General features: G+C 52.9%; 1 protein-coding gene across 1 annotated transcript; it reads left to right on the forward strand.

The window, feature by feature from the left end:
* Positions 1–1,378: 1,378 nt before the first annotated feature.
* Positions 1,379–12,817, forward strand: TAL1 (TAL bHLH transcription factor 1, erythroid differentiation factor). The gene is made up of 5 exons (XM_065842621.2): positions 1,379–1,497; positions 2,818–2,967; positions 4,256–4,684; positions 5,427–5,518; positions 9,703–12,817. Coding segments are annotated over exons 2-5 (942 nt in total). The 5' UTR covers positions 1,379–1,497; positions 2,818–2,965; the 3' UTR covers positions 10,122–12,817.
* The last annotated feature ends 5,627 nt before the right edge of the window (positions 12,818–18,444 follow it).

The raw sequence follows: 18,444 nt of genomic DNA on the forward strand, positions 1-18,444 counted from the left end.
CACGGGCCGCCCGGCAGGTGCGGCCGGTCCCCATCACCCGGCGGCGGCCGCCCCTTCTCCCGCTCACCCGGGCTCCGCGCTCCGCCGGGGGTCACAGCCTCGTCTCAACCCCGCAGCAGGGACCGAGGGGCGTCCCTGGAGGTGCTCAGCCTCGTCCCCCTCCTTCCCGACGGGTTTCAGTAGAGATTTCGTTGATTTTCGGTTGCCCGGGCAGGCCGATCCCCGATCTACCGAAAACCGCTCCCCGCCTCTGTCTTTAGGACCGCTTTACCTGTGGGTTTAGGGGGACACGGACCCAGGACCCTCCAGCGATTCTCGCTTCTCCCCCCGTCCTCTACAGGGACCCTCTGGCAATTTGGCGAGGGTTTCAGAGACCCTTTGCAAGCGCCACGTAGGGCATCCGACCCCCGAACCCGCCCGTCTCCCCGTCCCCCAGCAACCACTCCGTTTGCACGGCAGCTTTGGCGAAGCCCATGGGTGTCCCCGTCCCCCCGCGTCCGGAGGCCGCCGTGGCCGGGCTGAGCTCCAGCCCCGACGGGGCGCGCAGCTGATCCCGAGCGCCGCTGGCTGCCCCGCGCTTCTTCGGGGTGGTCAAGGGCTCTTTCTCCCCTTCCCCAGGCCTTTCTCCTCTAGGCTTGGCCCTACCCTCGGCGCCGAGCTCTCCCATCCGCTCACATCCCGAATTTCCCAAGGGCAAGGGATACCCACTCCGCTCCCCATCCCCCGGGCTCCCTCCGCCCCAACACGGCAGATGAGACAGGGGGTTCGCCCCAATTTAGCCCTTCAGCGACAACACACAGTGCGGGGAGGAAGCCTGGGGATGGGGCCACTTGTCTCCAAAACATCACCTCTCAATGTGCTTTATTTACCTCCTCTTGTCCCAAAGCAACCCACACCCCTTCCCTCTCTCTCAGCATCTCCAACAATTTATTTTGGCTCATTAAATTTAATTAAGAACGGAGTAGGTGTTCCATATTTAATTAAAAAAAAAAAAAAAAAAAAGGCAGAGGGGAAAAAAAAAAACAGGGGCATAATAACCTCCAAGAGGACTAAAATAAAGAATTGCTATTCAGATGCAGGCAGCCACAGTGCAATTTTTTATTACTCTTTCTCTCTCTTTTTTTTTTTTTCAGTGTCTTTTTAAGAGCATCTAAGCACACACACATAAAAAGCTAGAAGGCATGCATTCCGGAGTTATTCCTATGCATATCCCTGCAATAATTTTCCGCTTTCCTTCGATAAAATTGCCAAATAATAATGAATCATTTCATAAATAATGGGTTTAGAAGCTTATCAGGGCAGGCGGGCCACTGCTGGGGTTTTATCTCTCTCGGCCACATTGCAGTAGTGTTCCGCTCTCCATACTAAATAGGAAACTGGACGTGATGTGGAATTAGAGCCTCCCCAGCTGAAGCCACCCAACACTTACTACAAATATACCCGTGATGCGTAGGCCACAAAATGGCTCCACTCACTTTTCCCAATGAAAAGCAAATGGTGAGTAGCGAGGAATCCGGCCCTGCAGCCGCTTGGGGTGGGGGGTGCGGCGGCCCGGGGTTTTGGGGTGCAGCGAGGGGTGCTTGGGGGGTTTCTGCCCCATGTAAGAGACAGGCAAGAGGGGAAACGACCCAAAGTCTTTTCCGCGGTTGGGCTTTTTGTTGTTTTTTCTTTGATGCGGGGTGGGTCGGAAGATTCTTTTCTTTTTAAAACGTGGGGTGCGCTTTTCTCCCGGGAGCCCCGGGGGGCGGCAGCGCGGAGTGGGGTGGGAGCGGCCCTGGAGGAACGGGGGGCGAAGCGTCCGCCGGGCCCGGCTCCCTCAGCCTCTCCCGGGGGGGGACACCAGGACCTGGTCCGGCCGACGACCGGGGCCTGTTTGCTTGTTCCCGGGTGGGGGGGTCCCTCATACACGGCTCCCTCCCACCCCTCCGCTCTGGGGCAATTTCCCTACAAAGGGCAGGCGGGAAAGGTGCGTTTCTGGACTGGAAATTTCCTGCCGATCCGCGGCTGGAAAACAAAAGGATTTTACGGAGCAGAAAACAGCGGGCGGGGATTTAATGCTCCCCCCTATTTTTCTAAACGAAATTACCCCCAATTAAACGCAAAACACTGCGGGGATTTTTGCGGCTTTGTGTATTTCGTTTTTAACGAAAGCGGGAGGCGACGCTATCGGGATTGTTTCTCTTTTTTACGAAGAGGAAAACCTTATTTTTCTTGATTTCATTGGCGGGGGGGGTGGGAGACCGTCCTCGCCTTCCTGTTGATCCGCGGCGAGGAGCGGGCTCACCCTGCCAGCGGCCGGGCCGCGGCACCTCGGGCCGGAGCGCTGCCGGTAACCGGCCCCTTTAGAAATCCAATTTAACCCATTAGGAATTACACTTTCCACCTGGGCGTGGGAGAAACGCCGCCGCCGCTCTTTGCGAGCCGAACGGGAGAAAAACAACTCCATCTCCGGGCCCGTCTGGGATTTCCTCCCGGGGAGACCGGGCTTGCAATGTGTCCAAAAAAACCCTCCCAATTCAGCCCGAACATAGGGCTTGGGGATTTTTTGTGTCTCTTTTTTGTTTGTTTTATTAATTTTTGCTATGCCAGGCCGTGCCCGCAGCGCGTTGCGGCCCCGTGTGCGAGGCGGCGGCTCCCGTTGCGGCGGCGGGGGGAGGACCCAGGGGTGTCCGGCTGTCCCCTATAACAGGGGCCGCCCCGGGGTGCCGTCCCCTCCTTCCTTCTCCCCTGCACCCCTCTCTCCAACGATCTCCGGCAATCCAGGCCCACAAGATCCACCCTCTTGTCTTTTTCTCCCCCCTCTTCTCTTCCTCTCAGGATTTAGCAGTTTTATCCCGATGCGGGTGTCCTTCCTCTCTGTAAAGTCGTAAGTACCTTGAGGTGGGAGGAGTAAATTCATCCTGACACTGAGAGCGCTTTTGTTGAAACAGGAGAGACTTGCGGTGTCCCTACTTAAATATGACACATGTGAGTAATCTCTTCCTATACAATATCGGAATAAGCAATTAGATTTTTCTTTCTAGAGAGATAGTGGGGCTGGAGGGAAGGCAGAGAGCTTGTGCTTTAGGTTGGGTGGTTGTGTTTTGTTTTGTTCCAAGAGAGATGATGAGATATGGCCAAAAAAAAGGGGGGGGGGGTGTTTATCTCGTAACTCTGCCCAGCAGAAACAGGAAAAATATTACCCAAGGCAAAGGAGTGAGAAGGATGGGGAAGGAGGGCCGGTGTGTGGTAGCTCTCTGCTCTGAGAAGCCCTTTATTTATGGCGGGGGGGTGGGGGGGGAACAAACAAAAATTACCACGAACGAGGGGAGCTGTGAGAGAAACAGCACGGCAATAATAGCGATATCGCTGCCTGCCCTCGGTGCGAGGTGCCGTGTCGCGACAGTGTTCGTTCTATGGGAGAAGGGGGACAATGATGGTGTGCGGCCGCGGATGAAGGGCTGCTCGGCGCCGGGCCCCTTCCTCCTTCCTGCGGTACTGAACGCGCGGGGGCATTGGCTCCGTTATAGGCTGCTTTAACCCCCTCTCCCCCAAAAAGTGGCTTCAGGTATAATTCGCTGTTTTAAAAATAATGCTAAAAAAAAAAGAGGGAGGAGAAGTGGTCACCCGTGAGGCTGAGGTTGCTGCCGGCAGGCCGGGCCGCGATGGGCCTGGCTCCGCGGGACGGCAAACACCGCCGGCTCCCCAAAACGGGGAGAAATCCCCCAAACGGAGCTTGGTGGGGGAGAGCTGAGCCTCCTCCCACCAGGCCGTAATTTGGCCGCATAATTTAGCACCCAACACCGCGGTGCGCCGGGTGCTGCCCGAGCCCCTCCCGCTGCGTGAGCCGCCGTGGTCGTGTCAGCCCCCCGCGTGTAGTGGCGGAAATGACCGTGGCTGCGGAGTGGGGTGGCGGGGGTCCGGCCCGGTCGCCCCCTGCGCGATGCGTCGTGCGAAGCCGTGGAGATGCGTGACGTCACGGCGCCGCACCGTTCCGCGGGGGTTCGTGACGTCACGCAGGGCCAGAGCGCTTCATGACGTCACAGGGTGGCCCCGCGAACCCCCGGCCCCTCTCGCAGCGCTGCCGGGCCCCGTCCCGCCGGCAAACTCCAATTGATTCGGGGTGATTGGTGCCTTTCCTGCCCTCCCCCCGCTTTACTCCACTTCTCGCCGGCGAAGCCCGAGTCCCGAAGCGCCCCCCTGCCTTTCGGGCGGTGTCTGGGGCGGGATACCCCCCCGCAGCCTGACCGCCCCTCACCGCTGCCTCTCTCCACAGGACGATGGACAGGCCGCCCGCCCCGCCGCCCCCCAGTGACCCCCGCGATGCCCGCCCTCCCCGGCGGCACGACTCGGAACCGGAGACCACGAGCGAGCCGGAGAGCAGCCGCGGGGGCATGGATGCGCCGGCCGACCCCCAGCTGCTGCTCAACGGGGCGGCCAAGGAGGCGGGCCGGCCCTCCCCCGGGCCCCCCGCCGCCCCCGTGCCCGTCATCGAGCTGGTGCGCCGGGGGGGCTCTCTGGACATAAAAAGCCGGGAGGCGGCGGGGGAAACGATGCAGAGAGCGCCGGGCGCTGATCCGTGCCGCGCCGCCGAGGCCGCCTGCGAGGCCCGCATGGTGCAGCTGAGCCCCCCCGCGCTCCCGCTGCAGCCCCCCGGCAGGGCCATGCTCTACAACCTGGGCCAGCCTCTGGCCACCATCAACAGGTCCGTGTCTCTCCCACCCCTGCGGGGGTCCCTCGGAGGGGTCCCCGCTCGGCTGTGGGACTCGGTGACGGGGAGGGAAAGGGAAGGGGGCGGCAGCAGCATCCTTTCCTCCGGGCTTAGGGCTTAGTCATCGCGGGTTTGCATGCAACTTTGCAAAGGAAGAAAGGGGGGAAAAATAACCCGAAACGAAAAACTGCCGTTCCTAGGAAAAAAAAAAAAAAATACAAGTCAGGGTATAAATGCTTCGGGCAGAACAGATACTGGGGCGGTGATCCCGTACTGAGGGGCAGCAAAGGGTCCGCCAGCAAACGTGCTGCTTGTCCAGAGCTGGGTTAGACCCTCGAAGTTCGCTAGGACTCTCTGTCCTCCGACGAGTCCTGCAAATAAGCGCAAGGGGCAAAAAATGCTTTCGCAGGGAGAGAGCGCAGCCGCTTGTGCGGGGACGGAGCCCCCGCTGCCTGAGGGCAGAAAGCCGTGGGGAGGGGGTGTTTTTTGCCTAGGAACCGCTAGTTTGAGCGCCCCACGCCTTTCGCAGGGCTGGCTCACGCTGCATGTCCCCGAGGCGGCGGCGTGTCCGGTCGCCTCACGACCCTCGTCTCGGCTTCGTGAGTCGTGAGCTCCCTCCGGGGTCACGAAGCTGCTCGGCTCCCCCCCGGAAGTTTCCCCTGCCCCCCGTGGGGGCCGTGCCGTGCAGGGGGGGCTGCCGGTGTGTCCTCACCACCTCTCTGCCTTTCGTTTGCAGCGGGTTTTTCGGCGAACCGGACTCTTTCTCCATGTACGGCAGCAACCGAGTGAAGAGGAGACCCTCTCCCTACGAGATGGAGATCACTGACGGTGAGAGTTTCTATCCTGCGCTGCTTTTTGGGGGGGTTCCCATCTGCTGAAGGGGGCAAGTTACTGCACGGTGCCACATGGTGGGATTAAAAACCCCAAATCGTAAAGGGGAAATAGGATGCCTGCCGTGACAGGGTAGCTCCCCCCGGTAAGGCTCTGTACAGCAGAGCTCTGATCTGTCCCGAATAATGCCCAGCAGCCTGCTCGGCGGATTTGCTTTCTCGCAGCAAAGCAGTCCGGCGTATGGTTAATTATATCCCTGTTCTGCAAATTGCTTAGAGATTAAATTCGAAGGAAGCCATTAAATTTAAGTCCTTGTTGAAGTGCAAAGGCTGGATCATGGCCATCGCAGTGACGTGCTGTGTTTGCAAACCCTTTCAGCCAGGAGACATTTATAACGCAGACCACAGCCTAGGGCAGAAAGATCCAACCCGCCCAGAAGCGAAGAGCTAAACCTGGGATAAGGTCTGCGGGCTCGCAAGGGGATTGTGGCTGAGCCATCTTACCTGCAGCTTGATTCAGTACATATCCACACCGTGCTGCAGTCTGCCGTGGAGAAATACCCCGTGCCCGCCCTTGTGGCAGATCCCGGGAGCAGCCGTGGAGGGTGACAGGCTGGTGTCCGAGCTGAGATCCCTGTCGGACCGGCAGGATGATTTCCAAACCAGGCAGGCAGGGCGGGATCCCGCTCCCCGCAGCCGGCGTGGATTGCGGGAGGATGCCCACGCAAAGGGGTGTTTGCAGGGACCATTCACACGCGGAAGGCTGACACGTTTATCTGCAGAGCTAACAGCCCGTACAAATGAGATCCGTTGAAATGTGTTTTCTCTTTAGCAATAGTAAACAGTGCTTTTCAATCGCCGCACAATTAATTTTTCCTTCTTTCTAGTTGACTGTCCCTTTCCTTCCACTTGGCTGATCTAAAATCGGATCAAATAATAATCCACGCCACTCTAGAATAATACAGTACGAAATGATGGGCTCAGGGCATTATCTGCGTTCATCAGTCCCGCTCGCCCCGGTCGGTTCAGACCGCAGCCCCGTGGGACAGGGGTTGTCTCAGCCCCCCGACTCAATAAGGTCTTTTTGTCTGCGATTCGATTCAGAGGCTTAGCGGCTGTGCTGAAAGTCCATCAAATCACAGTGTCTGGCTAAAGCCTTCGAATTACTGTTAAACCAGATATTAAGGATTACCGAGATATTTGGTTGTAACCAAATTTTTGGATATGTGCTTGTCAGGTAAAGTAGGTGTAGACATTTGACTGAATCCTGCATGTTCTGGCTCATGTGAATTTCCAAGACTAGGCTTTGAATTTTTTTTGAGGGGGGAAAAATAGGTAGTGGATGATAGTGTCTAAACTGGAGCAATTTGTAGGGGTGTGTGTCCTGTGCTGAGGCATCGGTGCTGTCTGCTGTGCTTTGCTTGTTGCTCTGGTGGTCACCTGCTGGGTGGCATCTTTGACACCCTGGACCGTCGTTCCTATGCCTCAGCCCTTGGGAGAAGGGCAGGAGAGTCTTGCTGGGTGTTTGGTGTTTGGTTTCCTTTGCAAGGAAATGAGTGGTGGGTTTTTTGCAACTATTAATTCATTCGTTTTGGGGAAAGTCTGATGCGCTTAATATCTATTAAAATAGATATAAACAGGGATAAAAATGTAAAAAAAAAAATATATGCAATGATATTCTGTAAGTTTGGAAGCTCATCTTTTTACTAGTTTTCCTCAGATCTCTGGTTACAATTAAAAAAGCATGAGTCAATCAATTGCAACAAAATCCTAGCAAAAGAATTCTCAATTGATTGCTCAAATTAATTATAAGGCAAATTTCTTTATGGGAAATAGATCTATTATAACACAGCGATTGGGCATTTTGAATTTCTCCTTTGCTTGACACATTGTGTCCAAATCCCCATCTTTCTAAAATCTAGGTTTAATTTGATTGATGCAAGAATCAAAAATGTAAGCAGTGTCAGAATTTGTGTTATATAGTGGACCTTGATTTGGGTGCCATCAGATGAAAATGAACAGGTTGAGATTTTTTGGAAAACACGTAGCAGCCAAGTTATATTTGTTTGCTTTTTTGTCTCATACCCTTATAGGAGTAAAAAGATTTTAAGCTCCACCTCCTTCTTGATTCAGCGCTGGTTGCTTTGTTTGGGAAGAGCATCTAAGTGTCAAAACCGTGGTTTTATTGTAGCAGGTTGCAGCACGTTCTTCACTGCTCTGTTAAGAGTGCTGGGCAGCCACGTGTTGTTGGGGTTCCCTCAGTTCCCACCACCTTCCCCACAACCCCATGGTGCACATCAGGGAGGAGAAACCTTCCCTTTCCATGAGCTCTTGCACATTTAGTGCATACAAAGGGCATTTATGTGCTGTTTGGAAGTGGAAAATTTTATTCATTAAAGCATCAAATTGGGATCTTAGAGGTCAGGGATGAGTTCCTCCTCATATAGCCCAGTTTAGCCCAGGACCTCTTTGCAGTTTTGGGGGGCTCCCTGCTCCTGAGCACACTGTGAAGAGAAGTGAGGTGCGTGGTTCCTCACATGCTGAAGAATGTGGTGACTTTAATCTGGCTGCTTGGGAGTGCAAACCCTGTGATGGGGGATGTTTCGTGTGATGTGCTGGACCAAAGGGGCTCAGTTTCCCCTGAACAGGGGGATGAGTGATGGTGTTTAATCAACTGGAGCATGGGATTCCTCTTCTTGCACCATCACAGGTGGGACCTGTCAAGGTGCAGCCTGACTAGGATGCCTCCAAAATCACATCTGTTCGGCTGCTCTACCACAGTCAAAGCAGCCAAGAGTTTAGCTGTATATGAATAATGATGTTTAAGTGCCCCTCAGGATGCTGGTTTCACTGGATGATGGGACAACTATGGCTTAAACTGCTCACCATGGCCAGGGGTTTGGTCCCACCAGGAGCGATAGCATGGATGGGGATATCTGCAGCCTGTCCTTTGGGGTACAACTCACCAATGTGTTATCTGCACCTCTTTACTTCACACTTTATGATGATTTTCATTGCATATGGTGCTTTCCAACCTATGGGAGCTCTGCTGTAGTCCTTCTCCTAGAGTTTCATGAGATTGCTATGTCCTTGTACTGTTGGTGTGTCCTGGAGATGAGGATGGCAAGGGCGCGATAATAAAAGCATCTTATGGTAGTATCTCCTTACATGAACTGATTGTCGTGTACCCAAGGACCTGAAGTTCTCATTTGCAACATTGCTATTCCTGTAGCACATTTGGGTAGACATGCTTTTGGGTCTTCTCTAGCAGAGAGACAATGTATTGCTTGTGCCAACAGGAGTTAGTTAGCCTGATAATCTAAAAAGAGAATTAGTGCATTTTGTGCATCCACCCTGCATAACATGCCCTGGCAGAAGTATGGCTGTAAAATCACAGGGGTTTAACTGGAGTTCACATATAACTGGGCCAAATGGACACCTCCAGCAATTCAGAGCGCCTTCTCCAATTAGTGTCAGGTAGGAAGTCTTTGCCTTGTGGCACTAATGTCAGGTCAGCTGTGAAACCGCTTCATCCCCCGCCTGTGATCACCCTTCCAGCCACGACACTGCCTTACTCTGTGGGTCACATTGCTGCTTGGCCCCATTGCTACAGGTGAACCCTGACACCTCATTTCATACAAGCCACCCAGAGGGCTGGTGGTAATCCTGTGGTCACTGTCAGCTCTGGATCCTGCCCATAGCAGGGAAGACCTCTGGATCTTAGACTTGTCAAAGCTTCTGCTCAAGCTAATTTCCTTCTGTCCTAACCGTATGTCCTCAATCTATTTTTTGGGGATAGAAAATAAAGCTATCTAGTTAGACAAACTTTTAATAGGACCTTCATTGCTGATATACTCTTGTTGATGAGCTGAGAAACCCTAAAAATACAGCAGCCTTCTGTGCATGTGTCATGGCATAAGCCTTTCTCCTTGGAGATGTAAATTTAGGCATTTTAGGAGCCATCTAAAAAGCCACAATTCAATTTCTCCTTTTCACTGGATTGAATGGAAAATATGACTATCTTGGATCAGGTTAGCTTCTAGTTAGGTGGAAACTCCTGTTTCATTGCCTTGCTGGCATCACTAAACTAAATCAGTTAATTTGTGAAGCTGTGACCTATTCAGCGAAGCAATAAACAACCTGTTATGCCCTGCTCCTAATGCTGCGTGGTTGCAATTGCAGGTCCTCATACGAAAGTGGTTCGTCGCATTTTTACCAATAGCCGGGAGAGATGGAGACAGCAGAATGTCAACGGAGCCTTCGCGGAGCTTCGCAAGCTCATCCCCACCCACCCGCCCGACAAAAAGCTGAGCAAGAACGAGATTCTACGCCTGGCTATGAAATACATCAACTTCCTGGCCAAGCTGCTCAACGACCAGGAGGAAGAAGGAAACCAAAGGGGTAAAGTGAACAAAGACTCTGGGCTAGTCCAGGAAGACCTGCTGCAGGACATGTTGTCTCCCAACTCTAGCTGTGGAAGCTCTTTAGATGGAGCGGCGAGCCCGGACAGCTTCACAGAGGAGCACGAAACACTAGATTCGAAGCACACACGGAGCCTGCACCACGCGATTCTCCCCGTCGAAGGCAACGCGCAGCGGTGATGACCTCCCGCATCGCTCCCGGAGCACCGAGGTGGGGAGGTGAGACCCAAGCGTGCAGACACTGGAACTTGTGCTCCTGGGATTCGTGACTCTGCCTTTCCCAGGGGCTCGGGCTCCCCGTCCTCCCCAGCTGGGGATGGAGCAGCCTGTGTGTTGGCCGAGGATAAGACCAAACCAGATGGATGTTCAGCATTTAGGTACGTGATCGTACAAAGAAGAAAAGCATTGAAGTCCTCTTCATTGTACATACTGCTCGTGATGGGACTCTGCGGAGGGGCAGGAGACACGGCCAGCACCTCTCCACCATTTAGAGGGTTTTCAGACCATTTGGCGACCGTTGCTTTTTAAACAGTTGCCTGGCCGAGACATGAAACTCCTCTCTCCCTGCCGATGGAGGCCACTGATGCTTTCCAGCTCCATGTGGCGCTGGAAACTGCTGAAACCTGCCAGCACTGTGACATTTCTCCAGCCTGTGGCACACACGACTGGTCTGAGCAGGAGCTGGGGCCATGCGTTCCTGTTGTCCCAGAGCTTTTGACTGTATCTTTTTAAAGAGGTGAAAAAAATACCCTCAGCGAAAGAACAATTAAAAGGATTAAGACTTTTTCTTTCTCTCTTTTTTTTTTTTATTTTTCTTTCTTTCTTCCTTTCCTTTCCACCTAACTTTGGATTGTTTGGGGGTTGTTGTATTTATGACATAGGATTACTTCTGTTTAATGCTGTCATGCAGTATCCACTGAATGCAAAGGTACATAGGTGATTTCTGCCACCCTCCCAGTCCCCGATTCTTCTGCTGGTAACGTTCAGTGGGTGAGCTTCAAGCCTGTTGTGGTCTCCTAGAGTTTACCCAACAGTTTCTGTAGGGCCAGAGCTTCTCTCAAGGAAAATGAGTTTCAGGATCGATAAGGAAAAGCAAAAATTTGGTAGCAAAGCATCCCCTTGGATTGGGGGATTTTTAAATTCCAAAAGCAACAAAAAGGCAAAAGGAGTCAATGATGCATCAACAACGAGTGTGTACATAGGGTTATAAAAGGGTTTTAACGATACACTTTGAATTATTTTGTTTTATTGTGTGAAAATGGTGGTGGCTCAGCTGTGCCAACACCCACAGGCTGGACTACAATGCTGGATTTATTCTGGCGTTAGGAGCATCCTTACCTACCTGATGCTGGTAGGAAGCCACAGCCTCTCCAAATCTTGGGGGAAGTGCTAAAAGCAGTGGTGGGATTAGACTCCATTCCTCACATTGCTGCAAAACTGATGTCTGGTGGCTGAGCTGATCTTCTGATCCCTGCTGCCCCCTCGGGAAGGTGTTTGGCAAACAGAAGGAGTAGGGAGCAAGAGGGTGCTGCTGCAGTGGCTGGGAGCTGAGGACCACATCACGCCATCACCACGGCTTCAAGCCCATCTCTCACCCACCACCTGATGTCTGAGGGAGCAATTGCCCCAAACCCATCCTCTCCCTCTGCTGAGATGTCAAGGCATAGACACCTCTACCAGGTTACAGTAAAAAACAAAACCAAACCACCCACAAACATCCTTTGGAAGGGAAATAGTCCTCTGAGCAGGGACACCTTCCATGGCACTCATTCCTTTTCATGGATGCTGAGGTACAAGGAAATACAGAGGATTTGGTCGGGTGTCTGCAAGCCGGTCCAGGCTTAATTCAGAGCCCTGTCATTTCCATCCCCACTTGGTTTTGATGCCTCTTTGTAAATAATAGTTGGGAGGCTGGCGCATGGGTTGGCATGTTAGGTGGAATTAGCCGCTTAGGAAGGGGTGCCAGCCCAAGCGAGGGTTTCCAGCACAGACCACAAATCCTCTGAAACCACGAACCTCCCCCATCTAAAATCGGGAAAAAGAAGGAAAACTCCTTCCTGGCTCTGGGTGTCCCCGTGCATGGGGTTTTTTACTAACAGGGGTTTCCCACAGGGCTGGAGTGGGGGAGAGGTGCTGGTGGGTGATGGAGCGATGCTGGGGAAGAGGTTTGGGAAGCAGGGGTAGGAGAGGCGGGTGGTGAGGGCTGGCAGGCAGGGGAATGCGGTCACAGCTAAAGCCGCTCTTGGTTTCCAGTGTTTGAAATAACCATGGGGAGGGTGGGGGAGTTACACCCTTTTATTAAACTATTGCAAGAAAAAATCACACTCAGAAATTCCTTATTCCCCACTTTTTGGTTTTTTTTAATCTTTTTGGTAGCTGAACAGTTGGGAAAATGGTACAACCTCGGCGGCACCCCCTCAACACCCCCACACATGCGTGCGCCTGCTCGTAGCCCTTAGCAGAGCGCGCCGTAGGTCTCCTGGGGTATGTACAGTTGTACTTTAATTGTGATTTGAATGGTACATTTCCTCTGTCCACCTCTCCCGCTGCCTGCTTCATCTCTCACTGTGTGGACCATCGCCCCCCGTTTCTGTTGCAAACAGCACTTTGGGGCAATGTTGTACTGTGTGAGTGAATTCCTGCCTTACAATTTTGGGGTTTTTCAGTCCTGTCCCTTTCTCTGCCACCCTCCCCGTGGATTTCTGCATTTTTTCTGCAGAAGCAAAGTAACCAGACCTGGTACCCTGAGTCTCAACCCACTGTGGATGTGCTATTTGGAAAACACATTTGTTGTAATGTGTGTGTATATATAAATATATATATATAATGAATATATCAAGAACATTTCTAAATAAAGTTTTACAAAGCAACCTCCACTTTCTGTCTGCCTCCCACCCACCTCGTCGCTCGGACCCATCACTGCATCAGTATTTCATCCCTAGGCATTACGGGGCAAGGATGCCGGGATGATCCATTCCCAGCCATCGAAAGTTAGAAACAGGCAGCAAAATCTTGCAAAAAGATCTGCTAATTTCGTCCTTGCGTGGCTCACGCCATCCAGCCTGGGCTGGGCTTCTGCAGAGAGAAGGAGCGGGAGGAAGAGCACGCAGGGCCAGCAGGAAGGAAGGCGGGCAGTGAAGCAATCCCCCCGCCGCAGGCCGCTGCTGCTTCACCCCCAGGACGTTGGTTGCAGGTCCCCCAAGGGCTCTGACAGCCTTTTCCCCTCTTGCAGGGAGGGGGACAGTGCAGTGAGGGGGCTGCTGGGGGCAACGTTGCTTCCCTTCAAGCATTTGACCACGATTTCATTGGCAATGACAGTAATTCCTCTTTTTTGTTTTGTTTTTAAAAAAAAAAGTCGTTATCACAGCCATGTGCACAAATACTTCAAAAGCCAATTGAGTTGATGTACATTATGGTTTACAGGCTGTGATCCGCTGAGCATGTGTTTATATCGATATTTATTTATATAACCATAGCACTGTGCTGCCGACCATGGCCAACACCATACCCACAGCACAGAGCAGGTGAACAGGAGTGACACCACAGGTGTTTTCTTTAATTTCTATGATTTTTAAGAGTTATTACCTATGTAAACAGGGTCTTTTAGAGCATCCCTTGCTTTTTTAAAGCATCCCCCCAAAAACTTAGCTGATAAATAACCCCATACCCAGCAGCCTGGTAGCCAACACTTATTTTTAAAGATTTGAGTGGTATATCCCCCTGGGTGAAAGAATGGGTCCCTTTCTCAGGCTCTAACCTGGGGGGTGTATGAGCCTATCCTGGGCACTGGGACAAGGTATGGGGCAGGCTGTGGCTGCTGGGTGTTTATCTGGGGTTGGGTGATCATGGTTGCACAGCTGGTTTAACCCCTGTCCCCTGTCCTGCTGCCATCGTGGCAAGAGCTGATAGCTCACCCATTGCTTATCTCTCTTCGTCACCTCCCAACCCTCTCCCTCTCTTCTTCATCACTGGGACAATTCTCCTTTCACCTCCCCCTTCTGTTTTTTGTTTCCTTTCTTCAGTTAAAACATCTTTCATGGCCATGTGGCCATCCTCAACGTGAAGGTTTCAAACCCCTGCCTACACATATATTTAATATATAACTCTATAGTCTGTAGCAAGGCCTGGGTGAGTGCCAATGCCACCTGTTCTGCAGTGGAATGGCCAACAGACGTCACTCCTGATGGACCCTGGGAGCTGCTGTGCTGGGACAGGCTCCAGGGTCCTGTTCCCACCTGGGTCACTCCATGGAGCTGGTGCATCCTCCTTCCAGCACCTTCCTCTCCCGAGCATCTGGACTTCGCTGCTGTTCGACCACCAAGATGCAAATGTTACAGAAGGTAGCAGATATCATCTGGTTTTGGTTTTGTTTTTGTTTTCTTTTTTGAAGTAATTTTTGAAAGCACTTCCCACCCTTGTCTTCCAATGGAAAATGTTCATTTCCCATCAGATTTTTGTTTCAATCGTGTTGCATTGCAAGTGGCAATGAGCACCACTCCGTGGATTCAAATATATGGGGAAAAAAAAACCCAAACTAACTTGTTTTCTTCTTTATTTATACGAAAAAGAGGAGAAAGTTGGGAAAACCAACCTGGTTTCATTGAACCAAAGTGACCAGCAGAGGGGGAGGGCGATAACCTGTGTGTTGTGGGTGGCGATGACCTCGGCTGGGACAGGGCTTGGCATTCACCTCTCACCACTTTCGGCATCACTGGTGGCACCACGGGGTGATGAGGGTTTTGGTCTCTCTCCTACTGTGGGACATTTTCTGGCGAATGTTTCCTTACGAACTTGAAACAGGTGCATTTAAAGGGATTTTGTTCACCTGTGTTTCTGGTGTGCTCCAGGAGCTTGGTGACAGAAAATCCCATTTAGCATTGCATGGGTGATATTAGGGATTGAGAACAGAAGGGAAGTGTCATTGAGGTAAAACTGAATTGAAAAAAAGAGGAGGTGAAAGGGATGTGTATGTCTGAGGGAAAAAAACCAAGAAACATAAAAACAAAATCACCCCAAATTTGGGCAACTTTTACTTTCAAGTCTCACTACCTGATTCTAATTACTGCCTTTTTGGCGAAGCCGCGTTGAGGGCAACCTGCACTGGCACCCCTGCCTGGGAACACCACCGGAGCCAAGAGCAAGTACCCGCTTCGTTAGGAGCATTCCCACGTTATTGAGTAATTAAATATGTTCATAGAAAAGACAGGACCCAAACATTCCCACCCTGGCAGGCGATGAGAAAGCTTCACCTCTTTGCTTTTACAGACCAGTGACAACAGGAGGGAGTAATTTATGGCTCTTTGGGACCACTCGATAAGCTCCTCGTCCCAGGGCTCATCCCCAGCGTTCCCACCGCCACACAAAGGCTGTAGCCAGCCAGCAGTGCCCAGGGGACACGGCGCTGTCACAGGCGGCGAGGGGATGAGCAGTGAGTGGGATTCCCTTTCTCTTCCCAGCTTTTTTGTTCCTCTCTGCTCCTCCTGCCTTCCCTTTCACCTTATTTCTTGCTCTCTGGTTTTTTTGTTTGTTTGTTTCAGTTTCCACCTGAAAACTGGTGCTGGGAGAGCTCTGTGGTTCAGCGGAGCTGCAGGTGGATGGAAGAAGATGCAGATGCTCTGAGACCCCTGATGGGGATGCAGGAAACCTCCCATGGTGGGGTCTGGTAGGGACTTTCAAACTTGTCCCCCCGGTAGACATTCCTTTTCCCCTGCTCTTGGAGCTATTCTCAGCTGCCCCGGTGACCTTTCCGGGGAACAATTTAACTATTGTGTTTTGGTGAAGCCCAGCCTCTATTTTTACACTCTGTTTTGCTGATGCGGGCACAGGGAGCGAGACGGGAATCCAGCAGGAAAAGGGAGGGAGTGTCTGGAGCGTGGTTAAAACTGCCCCAGCACTTTGATGTGCCGGGGCCGATTCTGACCAGCAGCACACGGTGGGGCTGGGGGCTTTGCTCCCTACCCATCCCTCCAGTAAATCCCACCCCAGCTTAATGCAGCCGTGCCAATGTGAGAATAAGTCCTGCAGCAAAGGGCTTTCGGGAAAGAGACCAGGAAAGACACAGCAGTACTGTGCTTCTCGGTGTGTGCAGACTGCAAAATGAAAGGCAGCTTTCTGCTGGCATCCCCTGGCTTAAGGGATGCTGGAAACAAGGGGAGGAGGTGACTTGCTGACTGGACTGGGAGAGGCTCAGAGACATGCCCAAGGATGTTCTGGAATGCTGCGGCAGAGCATCCTGGGTTGCATCATGTGAAATGAGCAGGTTGACAGCAGAGGTGGGGTGTGTCATCGTGTGAGGTGCCATCAAGCTGTAGTCCTCCCTGATGTGGCACCCTGAGCCAGGTTCGGGGGGCTGAGTGGCTCCAAAATGCCCTGGGCTGCCAAGTGTCACAGCCTGGAGAGTGACTGGGAGAGCACGGCTGCACATGTGCCCTGTTCACCCTGCATCCATTGCAGGGAACACCAGCCTGTCCGACCCCTAAGGTTTGGCAGGGGAGATGGCCAAGCCATGGGGAAGGGAGCAGGGCAAGTCCTGTCCTGCAGCTGTCCTGCTTCCACCACTGTCCCCATCCATGGCACAGCCTCCAGGGCAAGGGTAGCATCCCAAAACCGGAGGCAAGGTCCTCCTGCATGTCCAAAGGGCCCAGCCATCACCTTACCCACTGCTCATCTAAGGCTGCTTGGGAAGGCAGGTGAGCAAGGGGAGGCTTTGCAGCACCTGCCCCATCTCCAGAGCACTTCACTTGCACCCCAGCAGCAACACATCCCTTCACATGCTGCTGGAGCTGAAATAAAACATGTCAACACCACCCTCATCGTGTGTCATGCGACCATCCAGCGACACAGCATCACTGCTCTGAGCACCCGGTCTGCCCTGTCCCTGGGAATGGTGTTGAAAAGGGAGCTGGAGGATGGAGGGGGTGGTTGGGGGACAACCAGAGTTGGTTATCAGCATGCTGCTGTGGGTGCTATGGGTGGGAAGCTGCTGCTTGGTGTTGGAAGGGCTCTGTTTGGGCTTGGAAAGCATTCAGGTGGTGAATGGGTGCTCTGCAGGTGCTGGGCCAGGGAGCAGGTGAGGAACAAGCCTGGCTACGGCTCCAGTGTGGGGCGTCACAGGAGTGGTGTTGGCATCAGCACAGACACTTGTGCGCACAAGGAGTCACAAACACACCCTCCACAAATTCCTGTCCATGCACAAGCTCATGCACACGACAGGGAAGTGAGCACACTGACTTGCTCACAAATGCCCAGCCCATGTGCTCTCTCTTACCTGTGTGATGGTGGACAGACATGTTCACAAACACACACACTCATTTTTGCACGTTCTGCACCTGTGGTCATGTCTGTGGATGCATCTTTGAGGACATACTCCTAAATACACACATCTGGAAGGATGTGAACATGCAATCCTACTTGTCTATTCAAGACACCCAAGCCCATGGTTATGTGTGTGTCCCCTGCCCCTTGCACACTGTCCCATTGATTGTCCCCGCTACATAAAAGCCAGGGTGGTTTGGCTTTTGGTTGCATCAGCAGAAATCACTTGCAAGTTGCTCCCTGCCTTGTCCAAGCAAACTGAGCTGGTTTTTTCCCTTCTTCTAGGTCAGGCAGAACCAAACTGTCCCAAGTAGGTACCAGATGGATTTCTCAGGGTGTTTTCCAGGGTGGCAGGAACGGTTGCGCTTGCCCAGCATGTCAGAGGTGACAGCCGTTACTTCTATCTCAGCAGGCACTGGGCGGGAGGGCTGTTTGCCTGGTCCCCAGGAGCCACCACCCTCCAGCTGGCTCTGTCCCCGTCCCGAGCTGCCCCTCTCTATCTTGCCATGTGAAGACACTGCGGCTGCAGATAAAATCCTCCAGCCACACACACCCACAGCCCTCTGGGCAGGCAGCAGGAAGGATGGTGTGTGCAGGAGCATGGTTTGTCCCCTCCAGTGGTGATGTGATTTGAGGATGGTGACATTCACAGAATCCCAGAATGTCAGGGGTTGGAAGGGACCTGGAAAGCTCATCCAGTGCAATCCCCCCATGGAGCAGGAACACCCAGCTGAGGTTCCACAGGAAGGTGTCCAGGCAGGTTTGAATGTCTGCAGAGAAGGAGACTCCACAACCTCCCTGGGCAGCCTGGGCCAGGCTCTGCCACCCTCACTGAGAAGAAGTTTCTTCTCAAATTTAAGTGGAACCTCTCATGTTCCAGTTTGAACCCACTACCCCTTGCCCTGTCACTGGCTGTCACCAAGAAGAGCCTGGCTCCATCCTCCTGACACTCCCCCTTTCCATATTGATCCCCATGATCCCCATCTCCTCCTCTCCAGCTCCAGAGCCCCAGCTCCCTCAGCCTTTCCTCACACGGGAGATGCTCCACTCCCTTCAGCATCTTGGTGGCTGCGCTGGACTCTCTCCAGCAGCTCCCCAAGGATGGTGACATCCATCGCCACTCTCCTGCATGCCTGAGCCTGCTCTCCAGTAGCTCGCAGCACACGTGTCCGCAGTGCTGTTGCCTGAC

Source organism: Patagioenas fasciata, chromosome 6 (genome assembly GCF_037038585.1).
Source record: "Patagioenas fasciata isolate bPatFas1 chromosome 6, bPatFas1.hap1, whole genome shotgun sequence".
NCBI lineage: Eukaryota > Metazoa > Chordata > Aves > Columbiformes > Columbidae > Patagioenas > Patagioenas fasciata.